This window comes from Amia ocellicauda, chromosome 9, assembly GCF_036373705.1.
Source record: "Amia ocellicauda isolate fAmiCal2 chromosome 9, fAmiCal2.hap1, whole genome shotgun sequence".
In the NCBI taxonomy this organism is placed as follows: Eukaryota; Metazoa; Chordata; class Actinopteri; order Amiiformes; family Amiidae; genus Amia; species Amia ocellicauda.
The window spans coordinates 14,233,867-14,249,519 of record NC_089858.1 but is presented as its reverse complement, the minus strand read 5'-3'; the positions used below and the strand labels follow the sequence as shown (position 1 = coordinate 14,249,519).

The following is a 15,653-nucleotide window of genomic DNA, read 5'->3' as shown; positions in this document are numbered from 1 at the left end:
AAATTGAATTAAACAGTGATTTTTGTTTATTCTGACATCAAACATAATCATAATTGCAATCCGAACAATAGCTATAATAATGAAGAAGATGAGGAAGACGCAAGTTGCAGATGAACACCGCACAGGTTGAACACACTCTCTCTCACACACACACTTCCTGGCACTGTGGAGGATGTCAGGCCAGTCTGTCTCCCACACTGGGAGGTTGCACACTTGCCATCATTAGCCACAGTACCCCTGTGCCTCCACAACTGCACCCCCATTTGCCCCTGCCAAACCCCCATCTCGCATCAGACCTGCCCATTCTGTGTTTGCCCTGTGGTCTACACACTCTGCAGGAGCAGTGGGGGGCTCAGGGATCAGATTCATGATTGGATGATTGGCATTAGATGGGAGGGCCAGGCGGACGTTTACCCTCAGGAGCGGTACCTCTGGTTGGTGGAGACAGGAGACACAACAATAGATGTGCTGGAAGCAGGCAGCTGATTGGCTGGGACACACTGGGCTACAGTCCTCATTGCTGCCCCTGCAGAGAGAGAGAGAGTTTGGCAAAACATGTATAAACTTGTCATGCCAATAAAGCTCGTTTTGAATTTGAATTTGAATTTGAGCGAGAGCGGGAGAGAGGAGAGGTGTGGTGGCGAGGAGGGGTCAGTGGGCTTGGTATGGAACAGCAAGAGTTATAGGTATAGTAGTGCCGTAGTGTGGCATTACAGTCTCTGTAGTAGTTTAATAACAGTGTTTTGTAGTAGTGTTTGTATATTAGTGCAATATAGCACTGCGTGTGTGGGTAGTAGTGTAGAAGCATGGAAAACGATATTGCTATATGAGCAGTACTGGAGCAGGGCAGTTTCAGTGTGTGTAGCTGTTTCTGTTGCTGTGTCAGTGTGTAGTAGTGTGCAGTGTAGCATGTACCGGGGTCCTGGTTGTGTCAACTTGGCCCAGAGACCACCTTCCTCTCCTGTAGGCAGCAGCACTCAGAAATACTGCGTACTACATAGGTGCAGGCTGCAGAGAGAGAAAGAGACAGGGAGGAGAGAGGGACATTGTTAATTTGTCTGCACAGACTGTATCACACTGTATTGGGCAGGACACAGCAAGGCAACAAACATCTTCACACAATATCAGCAATACTGAGTCCACACAAAGGAGTACAATACGTGTGTGTCTCGGTCTGTTGTGTCTGTCTGTGTTGGTCTCTTTCTTGGTCTGTCAGTGTAACCTGATACTTGTTTTGCACAGCAGATCTCGTCACAAACGCACAATCCCGACTGTCCGCCCTCCCAGTTCATACTGACAACAGGCCTGCCTGACACAGCACAGCACACAACACAACGTAACATAATACAGTTGAGCCCAGCACAGCGCGTTCTCTCATCTCCTTTTACTCTCTTTCCTTCTGCTTATCTATTTCACCTTCACCCTCTCTTTCTTGATCTTCACCATCTTCCTATCTCCCCTCCCTCCTGTACAAAAAGCTATGATGTGGACTACCTCGGCACACTGTCCCCATCTCTTACCACTGACGAGCAGTCACAGCATGACTCTGTCTGTTCCACTGGTGTTCAGGTGTGTGTGTGTCTCTATGGTGTGTTCAGTCTACATGCGAGAGGGATGGTGTACCTGGGTAACAGGTGATACTGCAGCCAATGGGAGAGCCCCCTCCCCCCTTTCTGAATGCCTGATTGGATGAGACTGAGACAGCAGGCAGCCCAGGCCGAGAACGTGCTACAGTGTGTCACATGAAGCTCCCCCACCAGAAACACACACACACAGAGCAAGGTCTATTGGAGTTTATTACAGTGTACTGTGTTTGATTGGACTCTAGATGGACAGACAAATAACATCTTGCATTCAGCAGCTTAGACAACATGAGCACACATCAAACTACATCACAATCATAACCATCCGGCATCGATTGGGACTGCCTGAGGAACCTCTCTCTGCGCTCTGGCGTCGGCTGCTAGGGTCTGACAGCAGCAATTGAGAGGGACGCGCAGACGAGAGGTAAGGAGTGTCCTTATAAACACGCAGACTTTGTGCAATATTGTCGATTTCCCGCAAGCAGACGCGACAATCTCTTCCTGGAAATCCGCGGCTGGGCTCGGGTTGTTTAGCGAGCGGGCAGTGCCTGCTGTCTGAGTTTGCAAGGCAGACGAACCGGCGACTTCAAATGACATTTCTAAAAAACAAACGCACTCTCTCACGGGAACAGAAAGTTATTTCTGACCGATCCGGATCCACTGACCCTGGGGGCGTTTCCTGGGCCGTGCCGGCTCCATCCTATAGCGGAACTACTGTCAGGGCACAGCACACTTAATTAAGTACAACAATTCATCACACAAGAGTGCAGTACTGCAGTATCGTATAGCACAACACAGCAGTACAGTGTGTAGTATACTGACACAGTATAGTATGACAATATACTCACATAGCGCTGCTTTAGCAACGTTGCGTTTTTTTCTTTTCAGTATTTCAACATTATGTTTATATATATATATATATATATATATATATATATATACCGATCAGCCATAACATTATGACCACTGACAGGTGAAGTGAATATCACTGATAATCTCATTATCATGGCATCTGTCAGTGGGTGGGATATATTAGGCAGCAAGTGAACATTTTGTCCTCAAAGTTCATGTGTTAGAAGCAGGAAAAATGGGCAATCGTAAGGATCTGAGCGACTTTGACAAGGGCCAAATTGTGATGGCTAGACGGCTGGGTCAGAGCATCTCCAAAACTGCAGCTCTTGTGGGGTGTTCCCGGTCTGCAGTGGTCAGTACCTATCAAAAGTGGTCCAAGGAAGGAAAAGCGGTGAACCAGCAACAGGGTCATGGGCGGCCAAGGCTCATTGATGCACATGGGGAGCGAAGGCTGGTCCGTGTGGTCTGATCCAACAGAAGCTCAAATTGCTGAAAAAGGTAATGCTGGTTCTGATAGAAAGGTGTCCGAACACACAGTTTGTTGCGTATGGGGCTGTGTAGCTGCAGACCAGTCGGGGTGCCCATAATGACCCCTGTCCACTGCTGAAAGCACCTACAATGGGCACGTGAACATCAGAACTGGACCACGGAGCAATGGAAGAAGGTGGCCTGGTCTGATGAATCACAAGTTCAAGGTGTTGACTTGGCCTCCAACTTCCCCAGATCTCAATCCAATCGAGCATCTGTGGGATGTGCTGGACAAACAAGTCCGATCCATGGAGGCCCAACCTCACAACTTACAGGACTTAAAGGATCTGCTGCTAACGTCTTGGTGCCAGATACCACAGCACACCTTCAGAGGTCTAGTGGAGTCCATGCCTTGACGGGTCAGGGCTGTTTTAGGACCTACACAATATTAGGCAGGTGGTCATAATGTTATGGCTGATTGGTGTATAATTATTATAATAATAACAATAATTTCTAAGCAGAAACCCTTTGTAGAGTAAGTTACAATATTTTCAGGCAAGTTTTCACCACTTAAAAAATTTGTTGTTTCTTCTGTTCCCCTCCGTTTCCAAATACTGTCTCTGTGTCTGTGTCTATGTCTCAGTCTCTCCCTTTTAAATAGAAAAAAAGCTGAATTGCCATAAAAAGGGTACACTTGTCCTCTCTCTTCTTCACTCACCCCCAGGTGCAGTGACAGACAGGATGTCAGGATGGACCCGATACCCCCCCCACTCCCGGACAGCCTGGTCCTGGAGATCCTGCTGCTGCTGCCCCCCCGTGCGGTGCTGAGGGCGGGGCAGGTGTGCCGGCAGTGGCTGGCAGTGTCGCGGGACGAGTTCCTGTGGAGGGATCTGTTCTATCGCTACTATCACATCCCCCGCTGCATCCCTCGACACCCAGGTACACACGGTCTTTTTGCCTGCCTGTCTGTCTCTGTGTTTCTGACATGTCTCTCTGTGTATGTGGGTGCCTCTCTCATTTAAATTCAAATTCAAAAAAGCTTTATTGGCATGACCATTTGACATCAGTGTTGCCACAGCGTTGACAGACAGGCACAGTGCTCAAGAACTGGGGCAGTAGGAATAATAAACACAGGAATCGCACATTGTAGATGTGTAGCATTGATTTACAGTCATCTCACCCTCTCCCTCTCTGTGTGCGTTTGTGTGTCAGCGGCGGTGTCGTGGCTGGGGGAGTTCCGGCGGCTGTATGACTGCGTGCCATGTGTGGAGGTGCAGACGCTGCACGAGCACCATGACCAGGTCCTGCACATCAGCTTCTGCCACTCTGGCCAGCGCCTGGCCTCCTGCTCCAAGGACTGCACTGTCAAGGTACGCACAAGGCAGACCCAGCTGTGGCAGTGGACATGGCATTAGTGGTGGTAGTGTTTGTAGTATTAGTGATAGCAGTGAGAACTTTAATAGTTATAGAAATGTTAATGTAATGTTACTGTTCTGTTCTGCAGTAAGATTTCATATTCCATCTACTCTCACTCCCTGCTCTCGGTTTATTCTCCCTCTTCTTCTTCATCCCTCGATCCCTCTCCCTCCCTCTGTCCTTCCATCTTTCTCTGTTTCTGTGTAGATATGGCGCAGTGAGCCAGAGATCTCCCTGCTGCACAGCTCCAGTATGCGGCAGTTTAACTGGGGCTATACCCAGTTCTCCCAGTTCAACGCGGATGACACCCTGCTGCTGGTGTCTGGGGTGTACATTGGTCCCCACCACACCTCCTCTGGGGAGATCGCCGTCATCAACCTGGGTTCGTCCGTCTGTTTGTGTGTCTCTGTGTTTGTCTGTGTGTGTCTCTCCTAATGTCGGTCCCACACTGTGCTGACGTATCTTTGTGGGGAATTGTCTCTCTCCCTCCTGCAATCTAATTTAATCAATTATCTCTCCCTCTCTCTCTCTCTCTCTCTCTCTCTCTCTCCCTCGCTCCCCCCACCCACCTTCTCTCTCTCAGAGGATTTCTCTCTGCTCTCTAGGGTGAGGAATAAGCCATATGATGTGTTTGGCTGCTGGCTAAATGAGTCTCACCTGATCTCGGGTAACTTGTACTGGATCGGCAACATGACCTCCTGCTCCGTGCTCTGGCTCAACAAGGCCTTCCAGGTCAGTCTGTCTGTCTATCTGTCCGTTGCCTGTCTTTCTATGAGTCTGTTTAACTCGATCTCGCGCTCCTTCACTCTCTCTGCCCATGTGTCTGTCTTTCTGTCTTGCTCTCTGTCCATCTGTCCGTGTGCCTTAGTTCATCTGCTTCTAAATATCCCGACTCTCTCCCCCCCCAATCGCTGCTGTCTCTCTGTGCAGAACGTGGAGTCTGAGAATGTGAATGTGGTGAAGCGGCTGTTTAAGATCCAAAACCTGAACGCCAGCACTGTGCGCACCGTCATGGTGGCCGACTGCCGACGCCATGACACACCAGACCTGCTGTTGGACTATGGCGCTCAGGCAGCCCAGAACCGGCCCGCTCCGCTCGTCTTCGACCTGGGCGGTGACAGCGGGGAGGAGGACGAGGATGAATATATGGAGGGGGAGGTGGAGGAGAGGAGAGAGAGGAGAGACCGGTTGAAGGGAGAGAGGGAGGAACTCTGTGCCCACCCTCCCCAGCTAGACCCCCCACCCCGGCTGGAGGAGATGCTGGGGAATATGATCCAGGTGGGGGAGCTGGCATCAGATCTGAGAACAGTTCCGTTTTATTAAATTAAATGTTGCCAAAGCATTGATAGACAGGTCCAGTGTGTTGTGTTTTTATATTAGTGTGTAGTGTCTTGTTTTCACTATTAGTGTGCAGTGTGTAGGCTGGGTGCCAGTCACAATGCCAGTGTCTGTGCTCACTAAGTGTTAAGTCTCTGGGCCTCTGTGTGTCATCTCCCTGCTGCTATTTATTATGTCAAACAGCCAGCCAATGTGACCCTGTGTGACCCTGTGACCTCTGACCCCGCTGTCCCGCAGGGTCTGTGCAGCACGGAGTTGTCTGAGCGGCAGCTGGAGTCAAAGGTGGCCCAATTCCTGGGGAAGAAGCACACACGCACCCCCGCACCCCCGCCCCTCCCTAGCCAGGACCCGGCTGAGCATAAGATCTACCTGCTGTTCACCATGGGCAGCCTGACCTACTCCCCCCACCAGATAGGTATACCGGCTCACAGCAGTGCAGCCCTGACCCGCCTCGACACAACACCGCTCACCACCTCCCGGCCACTGACCCCGAGTGACCCCCTGACCTCTGACCCCTGTCCCACAGGGATCAAGCGGATCCTGCCAGAGCAGATGACGACGTGCGGTCCGGTGCTGGGTGAGGAGCGTGGGACGGATGAGTTCTTTGACCCGCTGGACCACGTGATAGACATCCACGGACACATCATCGGCATGGGACTGTCTCCCGACCACCGGTCAGTGAGTGTGTCTGTGTGGGTGTGTGCATGAGAGGGGGGTTGGCTTTTGGATAATAACACAATAAAATAACACATGTACATTCCCATATCTCTCTCTTTCCTGCCACTGCCCTTCTGCTCAGGTACTTGTATGTGAACAGCCGGGCGTGGCCAGCGGGATATGTGATCTCGGACCCAATGTCACCGCCGCCCATTGCAGAGGAGATCGACCTGCACGTGATCGACCTGAAGACGCTGCGGGAGGAGCGGCGCAGCCTGCGGGCCCATCGTGCCTTCACCCCCAACGACGAATGCTTCTTCATCTTTCTGGACGTGAGCCGTGACTATGTGGCCAGGTAACACACACACACACGCACACACTGGAGCCAGGTAACACACTTGAATCACCCTCCTCCTCATCCTTCTTCCCCTCTCCCTCTCCCTCTCCCCCCCTGGCAGCGGTGCGGAGGACAAGCACGGCTACATCTGGGACCGGCACTACAACATCTGTGTGGCCCGCCTGCAGCATGATGACGTGGTCAACTCCGTGGCCTTCAGCCCAGCCGACCAGGAGCTGCTGCTGACCGCCAGTGACGACGGCACGGTCAAGGTGTGGCGCTCCCCCCGCATGGTCCGGGTAGCCCAGAGTGCCCGGCCACGCCTGCGCAGGCCCCGCATGCCCTGGCTGTACAAGGACACAGTGGCCAGCGCTGACCCTGAAGCCAACACTGACACTAAGTCCAGCTAGAGACTGTGTGTGTGGGACAGGAAGTTGTGGGGCACGTGTTTTTATTTTTTTGGCTGTACTGAGTACACTCCCTATCAGGCAGAGAGTGAGTGAGAGAGCGAGCGAGCGAGCATTAAAAAAGGGAGAGTCTGTGTGTGTATGAATGTGATGAATGTATGTGTTTGTGTGTCTGTCTATCCATACATGCGTGTGAGAATATCTTGTGTGTCTGTCTGTCTGATTTTGTGTGTGTTGCTGTCTGTCTGTCCTCCCTGTGGACTCTCTAGGCTCTCCCTCCCTGACTGCTTGTCTACCCTGCGCCTGGATTGCTTTCCTGTTCATTTTGTATTTTAAATAAAACTATTCAAAATAAAAAAACACTGGGGCCAGACTGGTTGGTGTGAGTGAGTGAGAGAAAACGGAGGAAGCATTTTGCTGGGCAGAGAGAGACCAGACTGACTATTGTGAGGGAGGGAGACTGACGGGAATTTTACAAAAACACATTGAATTAAACAAAGAAACAGCAGACTGGAAGGCCGATTCACAAATGGTTGAAAATGAGACTTGACACAGACCGAGGTGACTGCCCCACCAGGCTGAACACAATAACAACAGAACACCTCAGACATCATTGGATTTACCTTTATTAAGTATTAAATTAAATGTCACAGGTAAACAGTATAGTAGCATGCTGTGCTGTCTCCCTCATTAGGTCATTAGGATTTAGGGCAATAATATATAAGTGAACTGAGACTTAAACTTGAATTCAGTGGCAAGTTTATACTACATTTAGGCACCTAAATTAAAACATAAAAAACTGAAAATCTGTAAAACTGTAAAACGTAAAACTGTAAAACGTGGAAGGCTGTGAGGAGACAGAATTTCAGTACAAGTACATATGAAATTTTACATATTTGGTAGTAAATATTAAAGGCTAAAGTAAGTATTAAAAAACAAGTCATGTTTTTGTAATTATCATTGCATATTAATCATAGAATATTGTGCTTGAGCAGGCAATGCTATCATATGGTCTCGACCCATGTGGGAGGGTTTTCACAGGGGAAGAAATCGCACTGGGCTCGGGCTGGTGCAGGGTTCGACAAACAACTGGAGCACAGAGACTAAGGACAGAGGGCAGAGGACATAGGCGGCCCTGGGGTGGTCAGGAGAGCTGATCGGAGTGTAGGGGCACTGCTACACTCCACCAAGGGGGAAGAAAGTAACAGGTAACACCCTCCGACAGTGCATTGAACTGCACAACACTACAGTATACTATGATGCACTTTCATTTGCACTGCATTTCACTGCAAGTACTGTTTGCTGGATTAAAGGCAGGTGCCATAGACCTCGGTGACCAGCAGAGGTCTCCCTTCACAAAGGTTCAGTCACTTCCCCACACTGGCTTAGCCTTGAGTCGTGTGATAGGCAATCTTATGCAATGTGTTTATTTGCATTTAAATGCTATATATAATTGTTCTATATTTATTTTTAAATTTACTAAGCACTTTGGCATTTAATTTACTGTACAGCTAGAAAAGTCAACTTACTTAAAAGTAATGTCAGTGTCTATATACAATAATTATACTGAGCTATATAAGATGCACATAAAAAAACATTCCAGTCGCAGCAAGCACACTCACTGACGGACCCTATCATTTCAGGTGATACAAATCATTAAAAAATAAATTGCTGGATAAAGCAACTGTTTTAAGTAGTGGGAGTACAATACTGCCCACTCTCCTCCCCTCTTCTGCTGTCCAGGAACCACCTCTTTCCTACACAGTACAGGCTCTGGTTCTATAAAATGTACTTATTTTTCTATAAAATAAGTATTATTATTATTATTATTATTATTATTATTATTATTATTATTATTATTATATTCATATATTAATATTATATTATTTTAATTAATAATTATATTTAATATTGCCATCCTTAGAGGCTGTTTCATTATGGGGAAGCATGCAGGGCTTTTCCAGTATATGACTATAACAATAAATCATGTCCTAGACCACGATATGAATGAATATGTATAGCTCTATACAGCTGGGCCCCTTACACAGTGTGCATCAGTTGTACAGGAGTCACACACACACACACACACAGAGACGGGCAGGCAGCCAGGCAGGTGGAGAGACAGACAACTTGTCCTCACTCCTCTGCCCAATGCATCCACTCCACAGGCAGCTCTGAAAATGCCTTCTGTCTGCTGGGACAGGACCTATATACATTAGTAGTTCTGTATGTTGTGGTCTGGATTACAGGGCCCAACCAGCACTCTGCCGAGCACTGTGGCCAGACGAGCCTTCTGGAGCCCATGAAACCATAATCACATAATTATAACTAAGCAGAAAGATTTACGTCTTTTTTATTTTTCAATATTAAGGGGAACTAGACTCTCTCTACCATCTCTCTCTCACTGTGAGGTGTGACTCTAACAGAAGCCTTCATGGCTCTGCAGATTGATGTGGGAATACAGCCCTGCATCTTCCCAGGTCTGTCCCTGATCTGCTCAGTGTCCAGAAGCAGAGGCAGAGGCAGACACACACACACACACACACACACACACACACACACACACACACACACACACACACACACACACACACACACACACACACACACACACACACACACACACACACACACACACAGCACCGCCCTGCCACGGGGGTGATATTCTTTTCACTGGCCTGTGTGCTCTGGGGAGTTACCACATTCACTGTGGTGACTGATGTTAGAAAGATGTTAGAACCTGTGTTTGAAAGTCACCTGGTCATTTTCCATACAACTGAGATCACTGCACACACACACGCACACGCATGCATGTCTGTGGGGCACACTGCTCTGCTCCCAATACAGCAGTCTGGAAACATCAGCAACAGAGCAGTATAACACACACAGATATATTTATCTATATATATATATATAGTGATACAGAGTGGAAGGTCACAGTCTAGACTCTTGCATCAGTGAGGCAACAGTGGAGGGTAGGCTTTAAAAAGAATGAATAAGGATCGAGCGGGTCAGCAAACAGCAAGCCAGTCAGGGCACTGACGAACACTCATTATTCTTTGTAATTGGGGCCGCTTTATGTAATTGGAGTGGACCTGGGTGTATAAATGCACACATGATATCATTCATACAGTATAATCTGTGCATTTATGATGTAAATTCTACTGACTCAGATGTGTGTGTGTGTGTGTGTGTGTGTGTGTGTGTGTGTGTGTGTGTGTGTGTGTGTGTGTAGCTGGTGCAGTCGGAGCTCCCTGTGTCGCACAGATCCTCCTCCGAGCGATCCGCACCGCAGCAGTTCCACCCAGTAGAGCAATAAACCTTGCTACGCCAAAATACCTTGTCTCCTGACTTGGGAGGCTTATCACCGTTCTGATTGACAGAGGGGTTACGTCACCTGTAATAAGCTCATACACCTGATGAGCCCCGTTACATGCGCTTGCTGAACTCGGACTAGCAGTCTGCTGTGTGCCCAAGCGTCTAGCTCTCTGCCCTGTTTGTGACAGGTACCCCTTCCTCCGCCCCCTGCAGGTGCCGGCACTGGTCAGAGTCCAGTGAGGTCTACGATAGCCTTGATGAAGATGGTGTCATCCCGCAGGTAAGAGCTCTTGGCGCCACTCAGCTTTGCCAGTGGGCAGAAGAGGGGGCAGCCGCTGGCGATGTTCATCTCGCTGATCGGCCGCTGGAAGGAGGAGGAGGTGACATCAGGCCGGAATGCGTCGATCACATGCTCCCTGTTGTTCTGGTCCAGCAGCATCAGGGTCACCTGCGGGGAGGAGGAGTGGGGAGGAGAGAGATGGAAGGAGACAGAAAATGAGAGAAAGTGAGGGAGAGGAGAGGGTAAAAGGAAAAAAGAAAGAGAAATTGATTATTTTCTTATTCAAAACTGATTTAAGGTAAACCCCACACTCCATCCCACTCCTTTTCACTGACACACTGGAGATGATGAGAGAAACAGTGCCCCCTACCTTCTGGCTGAATGGCCACTTGAGCAAGGCGTCATTTTTCCCCCTCATCACCACGAAGAACAGGGACAGGTGAGTGCCGCGGCCCGTCCCGTCGCCATTGAGGTACAGTCGCAGGCACATCTTATAGCCATACTTACTGGAATAGAAGGCTGGAAAGGGAGAGAGAGAGTGTGGGTGCAGTGTTGTGAATCTGACCTGCTGACTTCCAACATCAATTTAACATTTATTATTAAATATTATTATTTAATAGCGCCACAGTGACATCATCAATATACACCAGGAAACTGGCTCTGGGTGATTTTGCCTGTGTTGATGCGAACAGGACTGACAGATCAGAAAAACTGGCACACCTTCACTGCCTTCCTTTAACAGACAGCAGCTGCAGTCACACACTAGTGTGCAGATCAGCACGCTTTTATTTACAATGAAACACAAATAGGACCAGAAGCCACCCTGGGCAGCTTTGTCTGTTGGGGGCTGTTGTCCCCTGCCCTGCAGTGCTGGGGAAAGCCTGCTGCATTATGCACTGACCTGGGGAGAACATGGCTGGGGTGCGGCCAGCTGCGGCGTCCTGGCGGCGGCGAGAGAAGTCACTGATCTTCCACACGAAGACGCCATCGTAGGTGCAGAACTCAAGCTCCCGCAGCTGCTGCTCTGTCTCAGCCAGGTGCAGCTCCTTCATTGCCATTGAGCGCTCCATCTGATGCATCTGCACGGCACACGGCCAGATGAGAAGGCAGACAGGTTCTAGAGTGTGCGTGCAAGGACCTACCTTATTGGCAGGGTTCTAGAGTGTTTATCTGGACTCTGGAGTGTGAGCATGATTCTCTTGTTGTCTGGGTTGATAAACCCTTGTTGGATGAGGTTCTGGATTTTCATTATACTTTATTGAGTAGAAGTTCTAGATTGTGAGGTTGATTACCTTATTGACAGGCTTCTAGATTGCCAGTATACCCTTGCTGGGTGAGGTTCGGGATCGTTGGCTTATCTTGCATGGTGAGGTTCTGGGTCGTGGGCGTACCTTTTTGTTAAGGTTCTCAATCCTCTCCTGGTCCAGCATGTGCTGCCGGGTGAAGGCCTCCAGCTTCAGCGCGTTCCTCTCGGCCTCGCGGTTCAGCACGCACACGATGTTCTCCAGAGCTGACAGCTTCTGCGCCAGCCCCTCGCATCCTGCCGCCATCACTGTCTTGGCAGGGGTGCCATCCTCAGGGGCCCGATACAGGCCCAGCGCCGTCTCCAGTTCTGCAGTACCCCCCACCGTGGAGTCTTCCACCTCACGCAGGGTGCGCACCACCGACAGCAGCTGGCCCATGTGCTCGAGGATGCTGCTCTGCTCGTGCTCACTCTGCTTCTCATTCTCCAGCTGACACGCAGGGACACACAGGGACAAAGATTATTATTATTATTATTATTATTATTATTATTATTATTATTATTATTATTATCCATCTATCTTATATAATAACTGCTTCATCCAGTGCTGGGTCACACTGAGCCAGAGCCCAGTGGGCATAGGGTGCAAGGCTGGACCCCCTGGACAGGACCCAAGGCCAGTATAGATTCTTATCATTCTTCTTCTTATTGCTATTGCTATAGAGAGAAGGGTCTGTGACACTCACCACAGTCTTGCAGCCCACTGCGCTGTACTGACACGGCGTCTTAAACCTCCCACAGGATCTGGTGTGGTCAGAATACTGCAGAAGCAGAGAGAGAGATATTGGTACACTGCAGCTTCCAGTCCCAGTCATGTATATGTAAACTTTAACCTCAATCCAGAAGACCCCTTCCCTTCATATGATCTCGATGCAGTTTTGAATCTTCCTTCCTTCTTTTCAATGTATTCCTGCTTGTTGCGTTAATGCAATTATCTTGACCCAAACTGATATTTCGATGTACATTAATGAATATTAATCTGGGGTTTGCTTGTTTAGCACATAACTAGTCTTGTTCTGGGGACTACTCAATCTGACTAACCCTTATCCTGACTGTAACCCTACTCCAGACCCCACCTGCTGACACTATCCCTGACCCCTGACTCCTGAACCCTGGGGCACAGGGCAGAGGGACTGACCTTCTCTCTGGGAATCTTCTTCTTCCCGCAGCCCTCGCACTGCAGAGGGAACTTCACACACACCTCATCATGGGCCTGAGAGAAAGAGAGTGTGAGAGAGTCTCAGTATGAGCACGATCAGTTCATAACAGTTGGTGACTGAACTAGTATGTAGTGCCTGAACCACATTTTGGTGTAAAGAGGCAGTGTAAAAGTTCACCCAGTGAAGCTCTGGGATCTGTAACGGAAGTAGTCCCTGTGTTATTATGGTCTCAGTTAGTCTAGTCAGTAGGGGTAGGGTGTGGGGGGAGGGCTCACCTTGATGTTCTTAAAGCTGAAGGTGACTTTGCAGTACTTGCAGTTGAGGCTCCTCTCTTCACACTCCCTCTCTCTGTGCCGCTCCAGCTCTCCACGCCGCACCTGCGCCCCGCACGCCCCACACTGCACGCGCTCCAACTCACACCGGCCCTCATGGGACGCCTGGGGACAGAAGACATACATCATCACATACACGCACACACAAACCCCATCACACACACGCACCCACACATAGAAACACCATTTGACAGCCCCTCCCATAAAACACACACACTCTGTACAACAGTGTTTAACGGACTGTTTTGAGGATTTTGCAAGTTGTAGGTACCTGCACTCAAGGCCCAGGGGGCGTGTGCATGTGCATGTGCAGCTCTCACCTCTGAGTCAACACTTACTTTACCAGCATTGTAAATACAAAAACATTTCTCTGAACAGTTCCCACAGGCTCACACCTTCCAACACCTACACACATGAATCACTAATGGACTGTCATTCCTCAGAACGGTTACAGGCTGCCTGCACAAGCCAGAGCAACAGCAAACTTTGACACTAATTGTCACAGCACACCCCAATGCCCCACTCTAATCAGTCACACCCCAAGGAGATCAGGTTTGGCCAGCTCCTGTATGTATGCTGACATAGTGTGTTGGGCTGCTGTTGCGTTGGGCCGCGATGCCTGCAGCCTATGCTCTGCTCAGATCCTGGTGCTGTTGCTGACGCCTACTCCGTCACTGCGTTCTACGTGCCAGCCTGGAGCTCGCAGTGCCACCTGCAGGGGGGCACTGCTAGAGGTCACCATAGACATGGCTCACAGAACACCTCTCCCCTGCCCTTGTTGTAGCCTGGGGTGTTTTTCCATGCAATGTGCCCGCTGCTGGCTGGGTAAGAGCACCTGTGGCAAGATGAGGACGTCACTCAGCAGAGACAGCAAACTGGGCGCCTCTCTAGCGTGTTAGTTATTAAGTTTGGTCATGGTTTCTTTTCATTATTGGCCCCCTGCTTAGCTACTGTGCTTCACACGATTTAGCGTCCGGTGCATCCGTCAATTTGGAGCATGTTGCCCTGCCCAGTTTCTCTGTAATTGAGATGTGGGAAAGTGTTATGGACAAAGCGCTTGAGATGAAAGATCGCTGATGGCGATAGTAGACACACTCACACATAATCTCACACACACACACTCACATGTTCATCCAGAGAAAAGAGATTGCTATCAGTATCCATGAGAGAAGGGGTGTTATCAGTCAGTGGGTTATCAGCGCTACAAAAAACAGTAACTTGCAGATCTCCAAAACCCAGTATCTCAGGCGCAGTTCTCAAAAAACAACATCTGAAAACAGGAAGGAAATGCTTTAGTTCCATGTTCAATCGAAACTTCTGACACACCACAAGATTAACAAAAAGATCAAACTTGTTTCCATGGTTCAGTTTCCCTGAGATACTCTGCACGAGTCTGTATGGTGCTGAGCAGAACTAGAGCCTGGTTCCTGGTCTGTCTGGTCTCTGTGAAGTGAAGTGGAGGAGGGCGAGCAGAACCTGACTCCTGCCTGGCCCTGTGAACATCACTGTGAACACGTATCTGTGACAACAATGGGAGGGCAGGGGGCTACTAATACACACAGACACACTGGGTCACAGGAGAACCATAAAGTTAGAGCACAAGGGAGGCAGATGAAGAGAGAGGGAGAGAAGGGGAAGAGAGTGAGGGTGGTTGGAAACTATACCAGGAAGAAAGAGATGAGATGGAAGGAATCATCCAGAAGAAAAAATACATTGTGAAAGAGAAAAAGAGAGAGAGAGAGAGAGAGAGAGGGAGAGGGAGAGAGAGAGAGAGAGAGAGTGTGTGTGCAGCTCAGCCTGTGTATGTGAGGGGTGTGCAAGAAAGCTGCAGAGGGAAGACAGTCTTGCTGCTGGATTTGTAGGAGGGCAGAGAGGGAGGGAGGGAGATTATGGAAGTGGTCTTTTTCTGCACTGTGTCTCAAAAGTGTCAGCAGGAGCCAGGTACAGGTCAGTACTGTCTCACTGTCTCTGTCTCTCTGCCTCTCTGTTGATCTCCCCACCCTCTACCAGATTAATCATAGGGTTGTCTCCATTGTCGGTTAATCTATAATTTCTCCTTTCTTTGGCTTCCGCTATTCCCTCCTTTCTCTTTTTCTCTTTCTTCCCATTTCCAGAGAAACTCGTCTTTTTCTCCGGCGAGCGTAAATCGGCGGCCACTGCCACTGTGGCTCAAGTTGCACAGCTCTGACTCACAAAGCTGGC

At 49.3% G+C, this 15,653-nt stretch overlaps 2 protein-coding genes and 1 long non-coding RNA gene across 6 annotated transcripts in view; 1 reads left to right on the top strand and 2 right to left on the bottom strand.

The window, feature by feature from the left end:
* Window positions 1-3: 3 nt before the first annotated feature.
* LOC136758722 (uncharacterized) lies at window positions 4-1,609 on the bottom strand. Its single transcript, XR_010819987.1, has 3 exons — window positions 1,521-1,609; window positions 916-1,008; window positions 4-526 (listed from the first exon to the last, which is right to left on the bottom strand). It is a non-coding gene; the product is annotated as an uncharacterized LOC136758722 (long non-coding RNA).
* A 308-nt stretch (window positions 1,610-1,917) lies between these two features.
* Window positions 1,918-7,420, top strand: fbxw5 (F-box and WD repeat domain containing 5). Its single transcript, XM_066713316.1, has 10 exons — window positions 1,918-2,007; window positions 3,628-3,842; window positions 4,116-4,273; window positions 4,527-4,701; window positions 4,903-5,051; window positions 5,250-5,597; window positions 5,895-6,072; window positions 6,184-6,331; window positions 6,457-6,669; window positions 6,773-7,420. The coding sequence occupies exons 2-10, from the start codon at window positions 3,653-3,655 to the stop codon at window positions 7,059-7,061; spliced, it is 1,848 nt and encodes a 615-aa protein (XP_066569413.1). The 5' UTR covers window positions 1,918-2,007; window positions 3,628-3,652; the 3' UTR covers window positions 7,062-7,420.
* A 246-nt stretch (window positions 7,421-7,666) lies between these two features.
* traf2b (Tnf receptor-associated factor 2b) overlaps window positions 7,667-15,653 on the bottom strand; it is a 26,793-nt gene continuing 18,806 nt past the window's right edge. For all 4 annotated transcript variants that reach the window (XM_066713308.1, XM_066713309.1, XM_066713310.1 and 1 more), the window contains 7 exons: window positions 13,395-13,556; window positions 13,098-13,172; window positions 12,646-12,720; window positions 12,048-12,389; window positions 11,558-11,735; window positions 11,027-11,175; window positions 7,667-10,824 (listed from right to left, as the gene is read on the bottom strand). In XM_066713308.1, the coding sequence (XP_066569405.1) occupies window positions 10,603-10,824; window positions 11,027-11,175; window positions 11,558-11,735; window positions 12,048-12,389; window positions 12,646-12,720; window positions 13,098-13,172; window positions 13,395-13,556 (1,203 nt within the window). In that variant the 3' untranslated portion in view covers window positions 7,667-10,602. The remainder of the gene's footprint in view (window positions 10,825-11,026; window positions 11,176-11,557; window positions 11,736-12,047; window positions 12,390-12,645; window positions 12,721-13,097; window positions 13,173-13,394; window positions 13,557-15,653) is intronic.